Below are 21,786 nucleotides of genomic sequence, written 5' to 3'. Positions count from 1 at the left end.
ACATTAGGTCAAGACACAGTTTAAACATTACACTATAGCTGGCCTCTAGTCAGGCAAAAACATGGAGACTGGCTTGCTATAGTTTCACTGAGAAGTACAAAGTAGAGAGCACCAGACCTAAGGCCTACATGTAATCTCAATGCAACAATGTGAGCAAAAACAATCAAGCCAGAAACGTATAGAGCAGAATGCCTGTATCTTTGCAGATATGTGTGTTCTAAGTGAATAAGATATTCTCTACCCAATGTGTCTGAAGAGCTCATCATGATGTTTTCCAATATTGCAGATATAATAAAACCCCAAGACAGAAAAAGTTCATGGTGGAACAAACCTAGCATGAGTGCCAGGCTGTTTAGTGCTATCACACCGACTCCCTGACACTCATTGTCATGGCACAATGAAGTAGATGCAAAGACCACAAACAGATCTGGGACCAGGCTAGAATAAACTCTTTGGCAGTACTGACAAAAAAAATATCTACCAAAAACCATCACACCATTTAATAAAAATGCAGAACAAGGAACAGTGTTTCTTTTTTTAGTTTCTATAACATAGTGTGATACCACTGAATAGTCTATTATATTTGAGTTGGAGCAGATGTGCTTTGTCCTAGCGAAGGTGAACGACTGCACGTGGCAGATAGTGAAATTAAGAACCAGTATAAAGATGTATTTTTTTTTTAAAAGGCCTTCCAAGGAAAAAAATCTTAATATTCTAATTTTAACTTCACGGCTCTCTTCTCACCATTGTATGTTTAACTGAGACTAGTACACCTTTAACCTTAATCTATACGAAAAGAAACCTCTAATCAAAAAAATATATACCTGGGATTTCTCATAAGATCGTATCACATTTAATTTTTTATTTTTATTTTTTATATATATATATATATATATATTTTTTTTTCACATACAATTAGAAAAAGAAATTGCAAGTAAGAATCATTCTGAACCATGTTATAGTTGCATTGGATAGTCCCCTACTTTATATTTGAACAAAACTGTCACTGTTTACAGACACATATGGGATTGACATCGACTGATAAATAGTGTTTTCAGTATTAACTCAAGGTTTTCACCCTAACCAGGCAGGCTTTTTTAAAAAGTGGCCGTTTTCATTCATTGTAGCTTGGAATTAGTATGTATGTGTTCATCAAATCTACTGCTCAGAGAGTCTGGCTGTTGTTTTCTTCTTCTGACCAGGCTGGGCTTTGGGCAGAGGAACAGAATAACTGTGTCCCCAATGGCACCACATTCCTCACACAGTATACTGCACCACCTTTAGCCAGAGACGTACGGATCCTGGTCAGAAGTAGTGCACTACATAGGGAATAGAGTGGCATTTGCGGAACGCAAATTAACAAACAGTCGGGCCCGTCTCTTCTTACTGGTACCAGGGGGTCTTTCGGATCCAGTGCAGGGTGAAACCGGCATCCGTCCGGATCTTGATGGAGGCGGCCTCGGCCTCTCTAACCGTCTCCTTCACAGACTGCATCAGGTTCTGGGCATTGTGAACCAACATCTCTGTGGCCTGGGAGAGGAGGAAGAAAAATAGTCAAATTGATCATTAAGCTGTACTACACTAGTAACATTACTGTTCATTACTACTCTAGCAAATTGCTCTTCAAGTTTATTTTTTCCCCCGTTATTAAACAAGTGGAATATGGACTGTTCCTTATTCCACTTGTTTAATAACAGAAACCACTCAACCTCATTACGATGTAATTACAAAGCAAAAAGGTAACTTCGGTTGATGAGTGTTATCCAGGGATTTCCAGTGTACTGACCTGCTCGGACTCCTCCTCGCTGATGTTGGTACGACCCAACATGGTGGCCTTGACTGTGGAGAGGATCTTCAGCTGTGTGCTGATGGTAGGGATGCGCTCACACACCTGGAACAGAGAAGTTCCTCCAAGTTCAAGTTGATTTAAAGTGCATTTTACACAGGTCTCAACAAGATCCATTTAATTCAAATGATGGACCCTAATTCAAATGATGGACCCTAATTCAAATGATCGACCCTAATTCAAATGATGGACCCTAATTCAAATGATCGACCCTAATTCAAATGATCGACCCTAATTCAAATCACAAGGACGTGCAGGAAATTTGAAATTCTAGCTTTAGTCCTACATGAATATAAGGTTGTCCTTACGAAAGCAGTCTGAAAAGGTTTCTAGCGGTTGTCAAATCCTTGCTTCCTCCCTCCTTGCTTGCTCAGTTCTTCTCAAACTGCATTGGAGGAGAAGATACATAGGTCCCTCCCTTGGACCTCCTCCTCCAATGAGCTTTGAAAGGAATTGAGGAAACAAGGAGGAATTTGGCAGACGACTGGACCAGATAAAACCACATGTATTCAGATAAAACCACATGTATTGCATCGGAGACATCATAGTTGTATTTTTTTTAAGAAGACATGACCAGGGATCAGCCAGTCAACTGACCTGGAGCAGGTTGGTCCGGATGCGTTTGTCTGTGCACTGCTTGGCCACCTCCTTGGCCAACTTTGTGACCTCGTCTGAGGCTTTTGCGATGTCTTTGGCACACTGAATGAGGGCACGCTTGTTTCCGCCGGCACCGCGCACCAGACGGGACATCTCAGCCATGAGCAGAGCCATTCTCTTGGCTGCACCGATGATGTCGTTACCCTGAAAGAGATCACAAACAAGAAAAGCATGAAATCGGACGTCTGACAACACAGTATGTTACAACACAGTATGTTACAACACAGTATGTTACAACACAGTATGTTACAACACAGTATGTTACAACACAGTATGTTACATGTCACATTTCCTTGATGGCACTGAATAATGGCAACTCTGAGCAGCTCTACTGTTGCTTTCTGGTTGCAGAGAAATTCCAATGTTCTGTATTGGCAATAACCTTAACTTGACATTAAACCTGAACGTGTAAGTGCTTGTATCTCACCTTGCTGGACCACTTGCGGGCCTCCTCGTGGAGCTGTCTGGCGGCCATCATCATGGGCTCGCTCACCATCTCTCCCACCTCTTGCTCTGGGAAGTCCTCGTCCTTCTCCTCTGGGGGAGGGGGTCTGGGGGGAGGAACCTCACCCTCGGGGAGAGGTGGTTTTGGTGGGGCGGGCTCGTCGCTGACCTGGCATGTTGCAGACAGAAGTGTTAATTCTCTATGGCAGATCATTTCTGTTCTAAAAAATAAAAAAATACTAAATATATCAGAACGTTCTGAAACCACATTGTTACCCCACTGAACAAAACCCTGGTGTTGACAGTCCAGGACTGTAAAGCTTTTTGTGACAACTGCTGAAAGAAGTTTTATCAATTATTTTGATTGATTGACTTACGTGCAGCTGGTCCAGATCAGGTGGTGGTGGGGGGAAGTCTGGTTCCTGTGGCTGGAACGCATCTCTCACCTTGGCAACGGCCCCCAGGATCCTATGGCCTGAATCCAGGAAGCCTTTCTGCAGACCTGGACACCACAGAGGAAGAATCAGATAGATCGTTAGGCCTGATAAACAGACCTGGACACCACAGAGGAAGAATCAGATAGATCGTTAGGCCTGATAAACAGACCTGGACACCACAGAGGAAGAATCAGATAGATCGTTAGGCCTGATAAACAGACCTGGACACCACAGAGGAAGAATCAGATAGATCGTTAGGCCTGATAAACAGACCTGGACACCACAGAGGAAGAATCAGATAGATCGTTAGGCCTTATAAACAGACCTGGACACCCCAAAAGCTGCAGAGGAAGAATCAGATAGATCGTTAGGCCTGATAAACAGACCTGGACACCACAGAGGAAGAATCAGATAGATCGTTAGGCCTATAAACAGACCTGGACACCACAGAGGAAGAATCAGATTTTGTTAGGCCTAGATAAACAGACCTGGACACCACAGAGGAAGAATCAGATAGATCATAGGCCTGATAAAACAGACCTGGACACCACAGAGGAAGAATCAGATCCCAGCCACAGCCTTAAACAGGGTTCATCACCATATATAAACAGACCTGGACACCACAGAGGAAGAATCAGATAGATCGTTAGGCCTGATAAACAGACCTGGACACCACAGAGGAAGAATCAGATAGATCGTTAGGCCTTATAAACAGACCTGGACACCACAGAGGAAGAATCAGATCGTTAGGCCTTATAAATAGGAGACTAGACAAAGGCCCCAAAAGCTGCTGGTGTAGCAGCAGTAAAACATTCACAGACCCCTAAACCATAACACCATTGACTGAACCGTCACTTTGGACTATCAAAGATTCCCTAAATTGACAGAATGAGGCTTCATATTTTGTATTAAGTCATGCTAGATAGTTATAGCTATCCATCTATTACAGCAGAGTATACAGTATAACGATTAAACATATCCTAAATGTAGGGAAACTGCCTTGAAACGTACTTGGATCGGTGATGTTCCCAGCCACAGCCTTGGCGTTCATCACCATGGGAGATATGGTCCGGCTCAGCTCATCAGACGCAGCCTTCACTATCTCCCTGAATCTAGGATCCTCAGAGTTCTCCACCTACGGAGACAATTCTATTAATGTTTCTCTTTTTAAATCATATACTTGTTCTTTGTAATTCAGTTGTAAAAAGGCACCATCGTGGCACATGTGTTTGTATGCTTCTGCCACTGCATTCCTTGCTCTTTTTGTGGTTTCAGACTGGGTACGTGTAAAGCTTTTTGTGGTTTCAGACTGGGTATGTGTAAAGCTTTTTGTGGTTTCAGACTGGGTATGTGTAAAGCTCTTTGTGGTTTCAGACTGGGTATGTGTAAAGCTCTTTGTGGTTTCAGACTGGGTACGTGTAAAGCTCTTTGTGGTTTCAGACTGGGTATGTGTAAAGCTCTTTGTGGTTTCAGACTGGGTATGTGTAAAGCTCTTTGTGGTTTCAGACTGGGTATGTGTAAAGCTTTTTGTGGTTTCAGACTGGGTACCTGTAAAGCTCTTTGTGGTTTCAGACTGGGTATGTGTAAAGCTCTTTGTGGTTTCAGACTGGGTATGTGTAAAGCTTTTTGTGGTTTCAGACTGGGTACCTGTAAAGCTCTTTGTGGTTTCAGACTGGGTATGTGTAAAGCTTTTTGTGGTTTCAGACTGGGTATGTGTAAAGCTTTTTGTGGTTTCAGACTGGGTATGTGTAAAGCTTTTTGTGGTTTCAGACTGGGTACCTGTAAAGCTCTTTGTGGTTTCAGGCTGGGTATCTGTAAAGCTCTTTATGGTTTCAGACTGGGTATGTGTAAAGCTTTTTGTGGTTTCAGACTGGGTATGTGTAAAGCTCTTTGTGGTTTCAGACTGGGTACGTGTAAAGCTTTTTGTGGTTTCAGACTGGGTATCTATAAAGCTCTTTGTGACAACTGCTGATGTAAAAAGGGCTTTATAAAAATACATGTGACTGATTGTATGTGTAAATAAAACATATCTATACCTCCCGTTTGGCTACCAGGAGGATCCGGTTGGCCCGACGGGCGATGCTGGTGGCCCCTACCACTAACATCTGGGGCTGGTGGTTAGCCATGGCAGCGCGACATTTCTCCAGGTCTTTCTTAATAGCCTCCTCAGAGGCATCCAACAGAGACTTGGTGTCTATAGCCTCGTCCACCAAACCTAGAGACAGAGGAGACATCATTCTTAGTGCTAATAAGGAAGTGAACACATTAACGTTCACACAACGCCCATCGTGATAACTAATCACATGATAGATGGTCTGACACTACCTGTCATTTTCTCCACGTTGTCAATCCACTGGTTGTTCATGGTCTCAAAGTGCTCCAACGCAGCCTGGTTGCCTGGGTTTCTCAGCATGATACGGGCAGCAGAGACCACCTAGAACAGAACGTTCCCATCAGTTGGGGACATCATTCCATCATCCTCCTGACCAATTGACACTTTGGGATTCTCACGCCCTCACTCACCTGTGGTGTAATATCTCTTGTAGACTTGACGGCAGCTTGGATCCCCTCCACAGTGCTCTTGTTAGCGGTTCCTACAGCAGCAGCCTTTTCTGCCGTGGCAGCCAGCTTGTTGGCGTGGTTTTCAAAGTTGGCCGCCCTCTCATCAAACACCTAATATAACAGTTACATATCACTGAATGATACAAACTTAAAGGGATACTTCGGGATTATCTACTTTACCAGAGTAGCATTGCTAGCAGATACCCATAGACTACCAGTCATTGTGCTAACGCTATTTAGCTTGGCTGACGAAACTACCTCTTAACTTCATTCATACTGGACACAGAGACATAAATATGGTATCCACAAGATCATCTGACTCTGGGGAAGTAGATACATGGCCAAAATACCCATTTAATATAATATAGACCAATTATGTAGATGGTCCAAACAGTTTTTTTATTTTTATTATCTTACATGATTACTTATAGTAACATTTCTCTCAGGAAATGTAGTCTAAATATTAATGATTGACAAGTACCACATAAATGATTGGAAACTAATCAATGAGTAATCCATATGTTATTTTTTTTGCTTAGTGTATGATGATATGAATCTGCCAAATAAATCAGGATAGTCAAAGCCAGCGACTTATCTAGAGACACCTTATGTCCCAGAATATAATCCCATTCTATGATGTAATATATAGGTCTATATATACCCCTCTGCTCATAGGTAGAAGGTAACGAATGAGCCATGGAGGCAGGGAGACAGACAGAGAGAGATAGACAGAAAGAGAGGGAGATATCACTCACCTGGTCCCTGTTGGGGGCGTTGGGTGGGGCGGTGGCGGCCACAGCCAGCAGTTTGATGGGTGTGGTTGTGTCGCTAAATATGTCGGACACCTCCTGTGTCATCGCTTCCTGCATCGTTCCTTTGAGGTTCTGAGAAGACCACACACACACACACACACACACACACACACACACACACACGAGTTAGTTAGCAAAAGACCAGCTTTAGAAATATTACCTGTTAACGATAAACTCTCATGGTCTCTTTTAACAAGTGGCTTACGTTGCACCTCAAATCAATGAAAAACTGGTGCAGTTCTACAAGCTATTGTTGAACCATTGATTTTAAAGTCTCTTTCTCTCTTCATGAATAACTTTTAAACACATTGTATTGGGCTACTTTAAGGTATCATAGTTATAGTGGCTTGAGAGTATTAGACTGAAGCTGTTGTCTCCAGCCAGCAGGGGGAGCATTTCACCATGCCTGTGTCAGAGTAAGCTCCAGTCAGAGTCTGGTTGACTATTACAATGTTTATTTAACTAGGCAAGTCAATTAATAAAAAAAACAATTAAAAAAAACAATTAAAAAAAAAGAATTTGTTCTTATTTATCTAATATTCGAAACATAAGATATACTAGCAGTGAAGCCGTCCAACAACTACATCGTACCAGCCATCCAACAACTACATCGTACCAGCCATCCAACAACTACATCGTACCAGCCATCCAACAACTACATCGTACCAGCCATCCAACAACTACATCGTACCAGCCATCCAACAACTACATCATACCAGCCATCCAACAACTACATCATACCAGCCATCCAACAACTACATCATACCAGCCATCCAACAACTACATCATACCAGCCATCCAACAACTACATCATACCAGCCATCCAACAATTCCCATTCAACAACATACCAGCCATCCAACTACATCGTACCAGCCATCCAACAACTACATTCAACCAGCCATCCAACTACATCATACCAGCCATCCAACAGATTCCCATTCAACAACTACATCATACCAGCCATCCAACAGATTCCCATTCAACAACTACATTATACCAGCCATCCAACTACATCATACCAGCCATCCAACAGATTCCCATTCAACAACTACATCATACCAGTCATTCAACAGATTCCCATCCAACAACTACATCATACCAGCCATCCAACAACTACATCATACCAGCCATCCAACAGATTCCCATTCAACAACTACATCATACCAGTCATTCAACAGATTCCCATCCAACAACTACATCATACCAGCCATCCAACAGATTCCCATTCAACAACTACATCATACCAGTCATCAACAGATTCCCATTCAATAACTACATCATACCAGTCATCCAACAGACTCCCATTCAACAACTACATCATACTTGCCATCCAACAACTACATCATACCAGTCATCAACAGATTCCCATTCAACAACATCATACCAGTCATCAACAGATTCCCATTCAACAACTACATCATACCAGTCATCCAACAGATTCCCATTGAGAGTGACACAGAATCATCCAGGGTCAATGCCCTGCTGAAGGGCATGTTGACCGATCTACCACCAGCCCCCCACAGTTCCCCAGTAGCTGTCCCGGCACCATTCGAGACCCCTGCCACAGTCCCCCCCAGGAATAAAAAATAAAATAAAAAATAAATAAAATAAAATAATTAATTCCATTCCCCCAACAACCAAGACAATGAACTAAAGAAAAAAGGAAGACAGAAAACAGCAAACAACAATGCAAAAAACAACAACATTTAAAACAAAGGACATCAACTGAAATCATAACAGCAATGCCAACTGTATATGTTTGTGTGCATGTCTGGCACTGGTACATGTATGTGTGTGTTCTGTGTGTTCTATGTGTTCTGTGTGTTCTATGTGTTTATTTGACTGAGAGTGTGTGCATTTGCATATGTACAAATACCTGCACTGCATCAGCCTCAGGCAAACCGCCATTAGTTGTAAAAACACTGCCACTTAGTGTCATTCAAATATACTTTTATTATGATTTATTTAGACTTTAATTTATTTCTTTTTTCTTTTATCTTTTGACCATAATTTTCTCACACACAGCAACTCCACTCCCACTTGTCTCCAACTCCACATCCCAACCCTCAGCCCCTCCCATCCCAACCCTCAGCCCCTCCCAACCCTCAGCCCCTCCCAACCCTCAGCCCCTCCCAACCCTCAGCCCCTCCCAACCCTCAGCCCATCCCAACCCTCAGCCCCTCCCAACCCTCAGCCCCCCCTCCCATCCCAACCCTCAGCCCCTCCCATCCCAACCCTCAGCCCCTCCCATCCCAACCCTCAGCCCCTCCCATCCCAACCCTCAGCCCCTCCCATCCCAACCCTCAGCCCCTCCCATCCCAACCCTCAGCCCCTCCCATCCCAACCCTCAGCCCCTCCCATCCCAACCCTCAGCCCCTCCCATCCCAACCCTCAGCCCCTCCCATCCCAACCCTCAGCCCCTCCCATCCCAACCCTCAGCCCCTCCCATCCCAACCCTCAGCCCCTCCCATCCCAACCCTCAGCCCCTCCCATCCCAACCCTCAGCCCCTCCCATCCCAACCCTCAGCCCCTCCCATCCCAACCCTCAGCCCCTCCCATCCCAACCCTCAGCCCCTCCCATCCCAACCCTCAGCCCCTCCCATCCCAACCCTCAGCCCCCATCCCATCCCAACCCTCAGCCCCTCCCATCCCAACCCTCAGCCCCTCCCATCCCAACCCTCAGCCCCTCCCATCCCAACCCTCAGCCCCTCCCATCCCAACCCTCAGCCCCTCCCCAACCCTCATCCCATCCAACCCTCAGCCCCTCCCATCCCAACCCTCAGCCCCTCCCATCCCAACCCTCAGCCCCTCCCATCTATCTCTGCTGGCCACCCACTTCGTGTTTCTACGCAACACATATCTTTCCACTATACTGTGATGTTTAATGTACAATTTCAATCTATCTAACCGAATAGAATCCACAGATTGTGAAGATAAATACATTTACTAAGAGTATTAGTATATTAGTAATTGACTGACCCGGTCTCTCCAGATCTCCTAACAGTACTATTTCTAGGGTCAATTTTAGATCAATGCTATGCATTTTCAGCCATTCCTGAACCTGAGACCAGAAACAGGCTTGATTCTGTATCCTCACAACAAAATCTGCAGAGCTGGATAATGACTTGGCCGGATGTGATACAGCCTGGACTAGTGTGGATAATGACCTGGCCAGATGTGATACAGCCTGGACTAGTGTGGATAATGACTTGGCCAGATGTGATACAGCCTGGACTAGTGTGGATAATGACCTGGCCAGATGTGATACAGCCTGGACTAGTGTGGATAATGACTTGGCCGGATGTGATACAGCCTGGACTAGTGTGGATAATGACTTGGCCAGATGTGATACAGCCTGGACTAGTGTGGATAATGACTTGGCCAGATGTGATACAGCCTGGACTAGTGTGGATAATGACTTGGCCGGATGTGATACAGCCTGGACTAGTTGTGGATAATGACTTGGCCAGATGTGATACAGCCTGGACTAGTTGGGATAATGACTTGGCCAGATGTGATACAGCCTGGACTAGTTGGATAATGACTAATGTGATACAGCCTGGACTAGTGTGGATAATGACTTGGCCAGATGTGATACAGCCTGGACTAGTTGGGATAATGACTTGGCCAGATGTGATACAGCCTGGACTAGTTGGGATAATGACTTGGCCAGATGTGATACAGCCTGGACTAGTGTGGATAATGACTGGACTGGCCAGATGTGATACAGCCTGGACTAGTGTGGATAATGACTTGGCCGGATGTGATACAGCCTGGACTAGTGTGGATAATGACTTGTGATACAGCAGATGTGATACAGCCTGGACTAGTGTGGATAATGACTTGGCCAGATGTGATACAGCCTGGACTAGTGTGGATAATGACTTGGCCGGATGTGATACAGCCTGGACTAGTTGGGATAATGACTTGGCCGGATGTGATACAGCCTGGACTAGTGTGGATAATGACTTGGCCAGATGTGATACAGCCTGGACTAGTTGGGATAATGACTTGGCCAGATGTGATACAGCCTGGACTAGTGTGGATAATGACTTGGAAGTGACGGTAGGTTAGAGTGAATGTGAGCAGTCTTACTTTCAGGCTCTCCTGGAGATGTTGAGCCACGGCACGCGCCTGCGGGGACTCCCCATCACCCCTGGCGGCCAGGTCGGCTAGCTGGGCCATCAGCTGTTCCACCTGCTCACACTTCCCTACCAGCTCCTGTCTGTAGGGACCTGGCAGAGCGTTAGCCAGACGACGGCCCTCCGCCACCAGCCCCCGGATAGCTGCCTGGCCTAGGGAGAGACACAGTCAGACACCCGCAGAAACATACACAGAATAGACACACCAGCACACAGAAAACAAGGCTTTGGATCATAGGTGGGTCTCTACCGATTTGGGCCAGAGGGTTAAGTCAGTAGTAGGACCACCCACACATCCTTCACTCCGCGTCGCTCTATGGCGCGGCTCTATGACACTCCGCGCGGCTCTGACACTCCGCGCGGCTCTATGACACTCCGCGCGGCTCTAGCCCTGAATGCTGACTAGCTGAAATACATGGTATATCAGACCGGTATGAACAAACATGTATTTTTACTGCTCTAATTACTTTGGTAACCAGTTTATAATAGTAATAAGGCACCTCGTTGCGTCGTGCCTAACAGCCCTTAGCAGTGATATATTGGCCATATACCACACCCCCTCGGGCCTTATTGCTTAATTGTTGTATGTTATTCTATATAGTTGTGCTTAAGTTTACTCTGAACATTCTCCAGGAGGCTATGTAATACAGCCCAGAGTCTAAGTGTTAACAACAGATGAGAGAATATCCAGGCTTCTGAGCCGACAAGCCAAGGAGATAATGAGGTTGGGAGAGAGTATAGGAATGTAGCGCACAGAGAAAAACACAGCAGACATGTACACAGAGTCTGGACTGATGTTCACTGTAGAGGGAGAAAGAGAGAGAGAGATGGAGGGGAAGAACGCAAGAGGGAGGGAGTTAGAGAAAGAGATGAAGGTTAAGGAAGGAATGAGAAGAGGACATTGAGACTCACCCACTCCCCCATCATCCATGGTGGGGTTCTCCATCCAGCTCTGGGCCTGCTCTATCTTCCCCTCCAGGTGGACAGCAGCCTTGGCAGGCCTGCTGTTGGCGACAGCCTTGCTGGTCTTAGACTGCAGGTTCTGTAGGGCTGTGGCTATCTGCTTCGCCAATGCCCTGGCCTCCGGAGTATCACCTTTACCCCTGTGATGGGAGACAATAATGACGTACTGGAAATGAAATGTCCATAGTTTCTCTCTAAAGCATCATAGGTAGTTATTCTAGGGAAAGCTAAATGAAATGTCCATAGTCTCTCTCTAAAGCATGATAGATAGTTATTCTAGGGAAATAGAATGATGCATGTAGGTGTTGGTCAGCAAGAAAATTATGTGATAACATTCACTTAACCTCTAAGGCAGTGGCATTCAAGGTCGGGGTCACGACCCCACTAGGGGGAAATACAAAATTAACAAAAATAATAGGAACAAAAAAATTAAGAGTACAAATTATTGTATGGGACCAATATACAAACGTTTTTCAGAAAGGTAATTTGAAAAATAAAATTATATTTATTAGTTTCTTTAAAAAATGTTTTAATCTAAAATGTACTGATTTTAAGGTTGTCATTAGATTTGGGGGTCCCTGCTGAAAAGGTGCTCTAAGGAATTACATGGCCTACAGATAGCAGACAGAAAGCACAATATTGGCCCAAGGACCCAACCCTGCGGAATACTCAATATTTAACTTTGGAGTGTTTTCAACATTCTTCATTACACATTAAGATATTGACTCACAGACAAAGCCCTCGCTCAGGTAATACGTACGATCCTTTTTCAGCTGTATTGTCGTACAGTTGTCTATTCTGCCAGGGAGTGTTGTCAGTTGTAATCTTTGTACACATTAGCTTGCACTCCACTCTTAGATCTGGGGGGTATTTATAACTGTTATAAGGGTCTCTACCTTCCTCCCTTGGCTAACCTTTCTGCACTCGATGAGTTAACTAGTTTGTGGTCTTCTTTTACAAAAATCAGAAGTTATTATCCTGGGTAACCTCAATTATGATTGGGGAAATGCAGGAGTCAGACAATCTAAAAGACATGATGTAATGATCTAAACCCAACCCAGATGGTGACTAAGTCTACACAGCCCAACACTATAGATCCTTCAAAGTCAACTCTGATTGATCTTATCCTAACAAATACACCAGAGAGATATGTTTCTACTGTTATCTTCTCCTAAGACAATAGTGACCATTTCCAAGGTGTTTTTTGTTAGAGATGTGAGAATACAAAAATCTAAGCCTCATGACATCACAAAAAGGAAATTTAACTTCAGTGATCATGTGTTTTTTTTTTTTTTAACATCATCTTTATTTTAGTGACCTTGATTGTATTTTAGCTATTGCTGAACCCGATTCAGCTTTGAGCCTCTTTGTATATGTCTTCAATACTATTGTGGATAGTCATACTCCCTTTATATAGAATGGAGGGTCAAAGGTAGATCTAATGCCTGGTACACGCCGCAATTATCAGAAGTCATTCATAAAAGAGATGATGCTTGGGTCAAGGCCAGGAACACAGTCTTAGGCCCAGACTGGCAAGCTTTTATTAAGCAACTGAGGAATCACTGTGTAAAATAAATCAGAAAGGCTACATTTGATTATTATGTAATTGCTCTTTCAGATTTTATCCGGGTTCCCATTACATTCTGGAAAACTGTCAAATTCTTAAAAGGCTTCTACTCCCTCTGTACGACAAATTAATTCAACGACAAATTAATTCAGACACTGGCCGCATTACATGAAAAACATTCCATAATTTATGCATTTAATCACCAGCCTATCAATTTGAAAGGACTTCTAAGGCTATTCACCATGATATTAGGCAGGATGCTGGTAGGGGAAACCTGTTGAATGATCAGAGAATTGATAGTCAAAAGATTTTCTTTTAAGATATTTACAGAAAAAGAAGCCCTGGATGCTTTGCTAGGGTGGTGAATACGGCCGATCCCTGGGGCCAAGCTCCCGGCCATCCAGGACCTCTATACAAGGCAGTGTCAGAGGAAGGCCCCAAAAATTGTCCATAAAGTAGGGTCCATACAGAAATGGTTTGTCGAGATCGGTGTGGAAAAACTTGACTGGCCTGCACAGGGCCCTGATCTTAACCCCATTTAACACATTTGGGATGAATTGGAAAGCCGACTGCAAGCCAGGCCTAATTGGCCAACATCAGTGCCCGACCTCAATAATGCTCGTGGCTGAATGGAAGCAAGTAGCAAGTCCCAGCAGCAATGTTCCAACATCTAGTGGAAAGCCATCCTAGAAGATTAGAGGCTGTTAAGGCAGCAAAGGGTGGACAAACTCCATATTAATGCCCATGATTTTGGAATGAGATGTTCGACAAACAGGTGTCCACATACTTTTGGTCATGTAGTGTAGCTACCTCAATTACCTGGTACCCCTGCACATCAACTCAGTACTGGTACTCCCTGATTACAACCATGTTATTACCTGGTACTCCCTGTATATAGTCATGTTATTACCTGGTACCCCTGCATATCAACTCAGTACTGGTACTTCCTGTATATAGCCATGTTATTACCTGGTACTTCCTGTATATAGCCATGTTATTACCTTGTACTCCCTGTATATAGTCATGTTATTACCTGGTACCCCTGCATATCAACTCAGTACTGGTACTTCCTGTATATAGTCATGTTATTACCTGGTACTTCCTGTATATAGCCATGTTATTACCTTGTACTCCCTGTATATAGTCATGTTATTACCTGGTACCCCTGCACATTGACTCAGTACTGGTACTTCCTGTATATAACCATGTTATTACCTGGTACCCCTGCACATAGACTCAGTACTGGTACTTCCTGTATATAACCATGTTATTACCTTGTACTCCCTGTATATAACCATGTTATTACCTTGTACTCCCTGTATATAGCCATGTTACTACCTGATACCCCTGCACATCAACTCAGTACTGGTACTTCCTGTATATAACCATGTTACTACATTGTACCCCTGCACATCAACTCCGTACTGGTACTCCCTGTATATAACCATGTTATTACCTGGTACACCTGCACATCAACTCAGTACTGGTACTTCCTGTTTATAACCATGTTACTACATTGTACCCCTGCACATCAACTCCGTACTGGTACTCCCTGTATATAACCATGTTACTACATTGTACCCCTGCACATCAACTCAGTACTGGTACTCCCTGTATATAGCCATGTTACTACATTGTACCCCTGCACATCAACTCAGTACTGGTACTCCCTGTATATAACCATGTTACTACATTGTACCCCTGCACATCAACTCAGTACTGGTACTCCCTGTATATAGCCATGTTACTACATTGTGCCCCTGCACATCAACTCAGTACTGGTACTCCCTGTATATAACCATGTTATTTTCACTTGTTATTGTTATTCAGTGTGTATTTATTCCACGTATCACTTTTTCTATTTTTATTTTTTACCTGTAACTCTGCATTGTTGGAAAAGTAAGCAGTAAGTAAGCATTTCACTGTTAGTCTACACCTGTTGTTTACAAAGCACATGACAAATACCCTAGAAAATACAATTGGATTGCTTACTGTCTCCGGAGCTCAGAGAGCTTGGCGGTGAGAGCAGCCATCTCTCCGATGGACCTCAGGATGTCATCTCTCTCCTTGGGGTCTTCACACATGTCAGCGATCTTCTTGGCCTCAGACAGGAGAGCTCTAATGTTTTCCTCTCCCTCAGGACCACCGTTAGGGTCTGCCAGCCAGTTCTGCAGGGGCACAGAGTTAGGGGTCAACATAACACAACAGGCTCAAGACCATGGAAGACAATGTGCCATCCTCTGGGATTTGTACTTTTTCCATTATGCAATTTTTAACCCCCCTAAATATCTAGCAATCAAGAGTCACCTGAGCAGCGTCAATCCTCTTGGCGATGACTTGTTTGGAGTTGGTCATGGCCTCCAGTTTCCGGCCTGCATTCTCCACTTTCCCCGCGAGAACATCCAGGCCCTGGGAGACCTGCTGGGCCTTCTGCTTGGCTGCAGGAGATGCCCCCTGACCCCTGGAGATAGACAGAGAGCATAAGACGGTTGTAAAATTCTTAAAACTTTCCCGAAGTTCAAAGGTTTTTCAGGAATCACAGCATGGTTGGAATCCCTGCCTCTTCCCCACAGAATCCCTGCCTCTTCCCCACAGAATCCCTGCCTCTTCCCCACAGAATCCCTGCCTCTTCCCCACAGAATCCCTGCCTCTTCCCCACAGAATCCCTGCCTCTTCCCCACAGAATCCCTGCCTCTTCCCCACAGAATCCCTGCCTCTTCCCCACAGAATCCCTGCCTTCTTCCCTTCCCCACAGAATCCCTGCCTCTTCCCCACAGAATCCCTGCCTCTTCCCCACAGAATCCCTGCCATTGTCAGAACGTTGAATTGAATGAGGATGTCCATTCTATAGATTACATTCCCATTCTATACACTACCATTCAAAAGTTTGGGGTCACTTAGAAATTTCCTTGTTTTTTAAAGAAAAGCACATTTTTTGTCCATTTTAATAAAATCTAATTGATCAGAAATACAGTGTAGACATTGTTAATGTTGTAAATGACTATTTTAGCTGGAAACGGCTGATTTTTTATGTAATATCTACATAGGTGTACAGAGACCCATTATCAGCAACCATCACTCCTGTGTTCCAATGGCACGTTGTGTTTGCCAATCCAAGTTTATAATTTTAAAAAGGATAATTGATCATTATAAAACCCTTTTGCAATTATGTTAGCACAGCTGAAAACTGTTGTCCTGATTATAGAAGCAATAAAACTGGCCTTCTTTAGACTAGTTGAGTATCTGGAGCATCAGCATTTGTGGGTTCGATTACAGGCTCAAAATGGCCAGAAACAAATAACTTTCTTCTGAAACTCGTCAGTCTATTCTTGTTCTGAGAAAGGAAGGATATTCCATGCGAGAAATTGCCAAGAAACTGAATATCTCGTACAATGCTGTGTACTACTCCCTTCACAGAACAGCGCAAAGTGGCTCTAACCAGAATAGAAAGGAGAGTGGGAGGCCCCGGTGCACAACTGAGCAAGAGTACAAATACATTAGAGTGTCTAGTTTGAGAAAAAGACGCCTCACAAGTCCTCAACTGGCAGCGTCATTAAATAGTACCCGCGAAACACCAGTCTCAACGTCAACAGTGAAGAGGCGACTCCTGGATGCTGGTCTTCTAGGCAGAGTTCCTCTGTCCAGTGTCTGTGTTCTTTTGACCATCTTAATCTTTTTATTGACCAGTCTGAGATACGTTTTTTTCTTTGCAACTTGAGCGGTAGTGTAGATGACATTCCCATTCTACAGATGACATTCCCACTCTACAGATGACATTCCCACTCTACAGATGACATTCCCACTCTACAGATGACATTCCCACTCTACAGATGACATTCCCACTCTACAGATGACATTCCCACTCTACAGATGACATTCCCACTCTACAGATGACATTCCCACTCTACAGATGACATTCCCACTCTACAGATGACATTCCCATTCTACAGATGACATTCCCATTCTACAGATGACATTCCCATTCTACAGATGACATTCCCATTCTACAGATGACATTCCCATTCTACAGATGACATTCCCACTCTACAGATGACATTCCCATTCTACAGATGACATTCCCATTCTACAGATGACATTCCCATTCTACAGATGAACCAATGTTCACATACAAGTAAGTGCCAAAATAAAGGAAACACCAAAATAAAAGTCTTAAAGACACCATTCTTTCCACAGTAAATTCCATCATTTGGTGTTTTGTTGATGGTGGTGGAAAACGCCACTCCAGAATCTCCCATTAGTGGTCAATTGTTTTGAGGTCTGGTGACAGACGGCCATGGTACATAGTTTACATCATTTTCATGTTCATCACACCATTCAGTGACCACTCGTGCCCTGTGGATGGGGGCGTTGTCATCCTATGGGGGAATAGCCACCGTAGCCAAAATAATGGCCCGCTGAGCATTTTTATACATGACCCTAAGCATGATGGGATGTTAAGTGCTTAATTAACTCAGGAACCACAACTGTTTTCAATATACTCCGTATCCCTCATTTTCTCAAGAGTTTCCATTATTTTGGCAGTTGCCTGTATATACTGTACATGTTTAGTTGGTAGAGCATGGCGCTTGCAATGCCAGGATTGTGGGTTCGATTCCCGCGTCCACCCATAAATAAAATGTTTGCACGCATGACTGTAAGCCACTTTGGTTAAAAGCGTCAGCGTAATGGCATATAGTACGACTGTACATGTACTGTACCTGGCCCTCATCTCAGACACCTGGTCAGTGATTTGCCCCAGGGTTTTGGATGTTCCCAGGATATCCCTCCGCTCCTTCCCAGCACACAGCTCTCCCACCTTCCCAGCCTCATCCAGGATCTGACGGATGGCCTGTTCCCCTGCATCCCCTGATCACATTGAGAACACAAGACAAATGTTACAAACACCTAGAGAAAAAGGACAACTGGGTCCTGTTCAATTGGCACCAAACAGAAGAAAACGGACTGAAGACGCAGAGCGACTAGTTTGACTCCAATAAAACCAACAGCAGTGGTGTATAAAGATGGCGGTCCTACACGTACTTACATTCCCTTTGCCTTGGTTCTCCCTATTGTACATTACGCTCCGTGACATTATTTTATATGGTCATTAGCACAGTATATATGATCCCAATTTTACATTCAAAAAGTAGATTGTGCTGATTTATTACGCGTCATAGTTTCAAAACTCAGTGGATCGCGCTTAAACAAAGACGTCATATCTGAATTCTGACGTCTTTATTCACACGTTCGTTGTTTTGTGTTTCATAGATTTTTTTTTCTTCTTTTCTACAGTGTCCCCAAATGCAGGGGTTTTCAAACCTCTCCTCAGGGAACCCCAGCCATTTCCTGTATTCATTCTACTCCAGAACTACCACACCTGACTCAGCTAATCAACTAATCATCAAGCCCTTTACTTGAATCGGGTGAGCTAGTTCGGGGCTACACAAAAACAGTGAGGAGAGGTTTGCAACCACTGCCCTATGAACCCTGGTATATGGAGCCATTGGGAGGACATGGTTACCTGGTTGGGCGTCGGGGTCCCTCAGCCAGCTCTTGGCCTGGGTCATCTTAGAGTCGATGAGCGCCAGAGCTCTCTTCATGGCCTCTGTATCCTTTAGGATCAACAACAGGGTCAGAGGAGACACCATACATGAATAACTAAGAACTTTCGGTCTAGAACCTTCCCTCCCCCCCAAAAAAAAACATATTTGAAAAAGACTGAAATTAGGCACATTTAGACTTTGTACTACAGCATATACAGGGATAGTCATATACAAATAATTGTGTCTAAAACTGAGGCAACGATTTGCCTGATGAGGATTCCTTTTTAAGGTAACACTTCTGTAGTTTAATATGCATCTTCAGAGTAAGGTAATGTCTGTCAAGGAGCCAGATATCACAGCATGTGTTTGGAGTTTGCGCAGTCTCATGCCTGCTTGGGGAATTCATTAAATGTGATGATGACTGATGAACATGAGCTCAGCTTTCACACAGATGAACACATGGATCATGACGTTAGTTAAGGCAAAGACATGACATTCCCCCACGACCATTACAGCACACACACACACAACAACTCAGCAAAAAGCTGTCTCACACACACTATATATTATCTGTACCTCAGAAGTACAGCATTGCTGTTATTCATTAACCCCTCGCAGTCAGTAAAACACACCTGTAAAAATGCACATGCTGTTTTAAAATCAAATCACTTTTCAGTTCTGTATGTGCGTTCCAAATGGCACCCTATTCCCTACTTTTACATAGTGCACTACTTTTGACCAGTAGCCCAATAGGTTCTTGTCAGAAGTAGTGCATTATATAGTGAATAGGGTGCCATTTGGAAGTCAGTGTCAATAGGGGTGTTGTTTCACATCATAAAAAGCCCATCTACGGTGACTGTCCCATTGTGTCTCAATCTGGAGGGGCTGGGAACACAACAAACACACAGGAGATGGCTTGACAATGAGTCTATTCATCAGCCAAGTGTTGGGACAGAGCTGTTCCACACAACATGTGGCAGAGTGAGAGACACAGGGTTTTCCAGGAGTTTGCATGATAGGATATACAAGGACACTGTAGCCTTTGAATGACTTTAGGCAGTTTGAGTTTTTACTCCCTGGAGGACATCTATCCAGACAGACAAGTGACAGTTGTACACGCTACTAGAGTCATGTGAGTTTACAGCCTCTGTCCTTCAGGGGAGGAGAAAAGATCTATTCCATTCTGCATGTCCACATGACTGAACTAATAAGTGTAACTCAACCAAGGGACAACTCTACAGCAGCAAACACCCCTAGAAACCTATGCAAACGTTACAACATGTTGAAAATATCCGCTTTGCATGTTACCTAATAATAAATAATAATAAATACTAAATAAATACATATTATAAATACATAATTATAATAATAATATATAATAATAATATATAATAATAATATATAATAATAATATATAATAATATATATAATAATATATATAATAATATATATAATAATATATAATAATAATATATAATAATAATATATAATAATAATAAATACTAAATAAATACATATTATAAATACATAATAATAATAATATATAATAAACCTCCAAGATAATTCCTCCTCTCTAAAGTGTTTTAGTCAAAGAAAACGATGACAATGATAACCAGCCTATTGGTGGGATTTACCATAGTATTGAAACAGAAGATTGAGCAAAGTCGAACTTAGGAAATTACTGTGTGTTGCTGCCATCAGCCTGGAAGTGAACAGCAGCGTGAAGTGAAGTCCCAAATGTAACCCTGTCACCCTATATAGTGCACTACTTTCAACCAGGACCCAGTCAGAAGTAGTGCACTGCACAGGAAATAGGGTGCCATTTGGGACACATTCAATGTTTACTTTATCAAGTGATGAAGCCAGGCTGAGAATTGGGCAGGTGGTTTGAGAGATGGGACAGAAAAGAGTACCCAATGCTTTTCAAAACACGAGAAGACAGACACACTAACAGAAAACTCCATCTATCCAGCTTTTGCGATGAGGATTATTAGGTTTGAGGATCACGTAAGGTGAGACGACGTCAGAGTGTATATATGGCACCTAGTTAAATCTGCGAGCAAACAACCACTGTTTTTACACACTGACAATATCTCAGTACTAGAATCAGTCAATTACTTTGACCACTTGACAATTTGAGTGCCTTTGTCCTGTGGGTAAAAATCTATTGTGAAATATATACACTACTACTGTAGAGATCATGATTCATTCCCATTGCCCCTGGGACCAGTTTCCCAGACACTGGATAAGCCCAGAATAAGCCTGGACTAAGAAGCATGCTCAATAGAGAATATCCTTTGAAAGTACTTTTAAATACAGGAATAGGCTTAACCTGTATTCTGGAAACTGGCCACCTGATCTTACTGGAAAGCAATATGACAGAGAGGAGAGACAAATCAATAGCACATGACTCAGCAGTACTCTGGATCAATAGAACACCTAAAGAACATCCTATCAACAAAATCTATAGTCCAGGAGAAGACCATCCTATCAGCAACATCTATAGTCCAGGAGAAGACCATCCTATCAGCAACATCTATAGTCCAGGAGAAGACCATCCTATCAGCAACATCTATATTACAGGAGAAGACCATCCTATCACCAACATCTATATTACAGGAGAAGACCATCCTATCACCAACATCTATATTACAGGAGAAGACCATCCTATCACCAACATCTATATTACAGGAGAAGACCATCCTATTACCAACATCCCATTACCAACATCTATAGTACAGGAGAACATCCTATTACCAACATCTATATTACAGGAGAAGACCAGCCTATTACCAACATCCCATTACCAACA

General features: G+C 43.4%; 1 protein-coding gene across 1 annotated transcript in view; it reads right to left on the bottom strand.

Annotated features, from left to right (window-relative positions):
• Nucleotides 1–451: 451 nt before the first annotated feature.
• LOC112239349 (vinculin-like) overlaps nucleotides 452–21,786 on the bottom strand; it is a 59,987-nt gene continuing 38,652 nt past the window's right edge. Inside the window, exons 7-22 of the mRNA XM_042305748.1 lie at nucleotides 18,953–19,043; nucleotides 18,150–18,297; nucleotides 15,739–15,892; nucleotides 15,424–15,599; nucleotides 11,814–12,004; nucleotides 10,855–11,054; nucleotides 6,702–6,830; nucleotides 5,908–6,057; nucleotides 5,710–5,818; nucleotides 5,421–5,599; nucleotides 4,396–4,519; nucleotides 3,325–3,449; nucleotides 2,931–3,116; nucleotides 2,444–2,647; nucleotides 1,787–1,891; nucleotides 452–1,530 (exon numbers count right to left, since the gene is read on the bottom strand). Coding sequence (XP_042161682.1) covers nucleotides 1,384–1,530; nucleotides 1,787–1,891; nucleotides 2,444–2,647; nucleotides 2,931–3,116; nucleotides 3,325–3,449; nucleotides 4,396–4,519; nucleotides 5,421–5,599; nucleotides 5,710–5,818; nucleotides 5,908–6,057; nucleotides 6,702–6,830; nucleotides 10,855–11,054; nucleotides 11,814–12,004; nucleotides 15,424–15,599; nucleotides 15,739–15,892; nucleotides 18,150–18,297; nucleotides 18,953–19,043 — 2,418 coding nt within the window. The 3' untranslated portion in view covers nucleotides 452–1,383. The remainder of the gene's footprint in view (nucleotides 1,531–1,786; nucleotides 1,892–2,443; nucleotides 2,648–2,930; nucleotides 3,117–3,324; nucleotides 3,450–4,395; nucleotides 4,520–5,420; nucleotides 5,600–5,709; nucleotides 5,819–5,907; nucleotides 6,058–6,701; nucleotides 6,831–10,854; nucleotides 11,055–11,813; nucleotides 12,005–15,423; nucleotides 15,600–15,738; nucleotides 15,893–18,149; nucleotides 18,298–18,952; nucleotides 19,044–21,786) is intronic.

This window comes from Oncorhynchus tshawytscha, linkage group LG25 (assembly GCF_018296145.1).
Source record: "Oncorhynchus tshawytscha isolate Ot180627B linkage group LG25, Otsh_v2.0, whole genome shotgun sequence".
Classification (NCBI taxonomy): domain Eukaryota; kingdom Metazoa; phylum Chordata; class Actinopteri; order Salmoniformes; family Salmonidae; genus Oncorhynchus; species Oncorhynchus tshawytscha.
The sequence above is the reverse complement of the archived record's forward strand: the minus strand, read 5'-3'. Positions and strand labels throughout refer to the sequence as shown.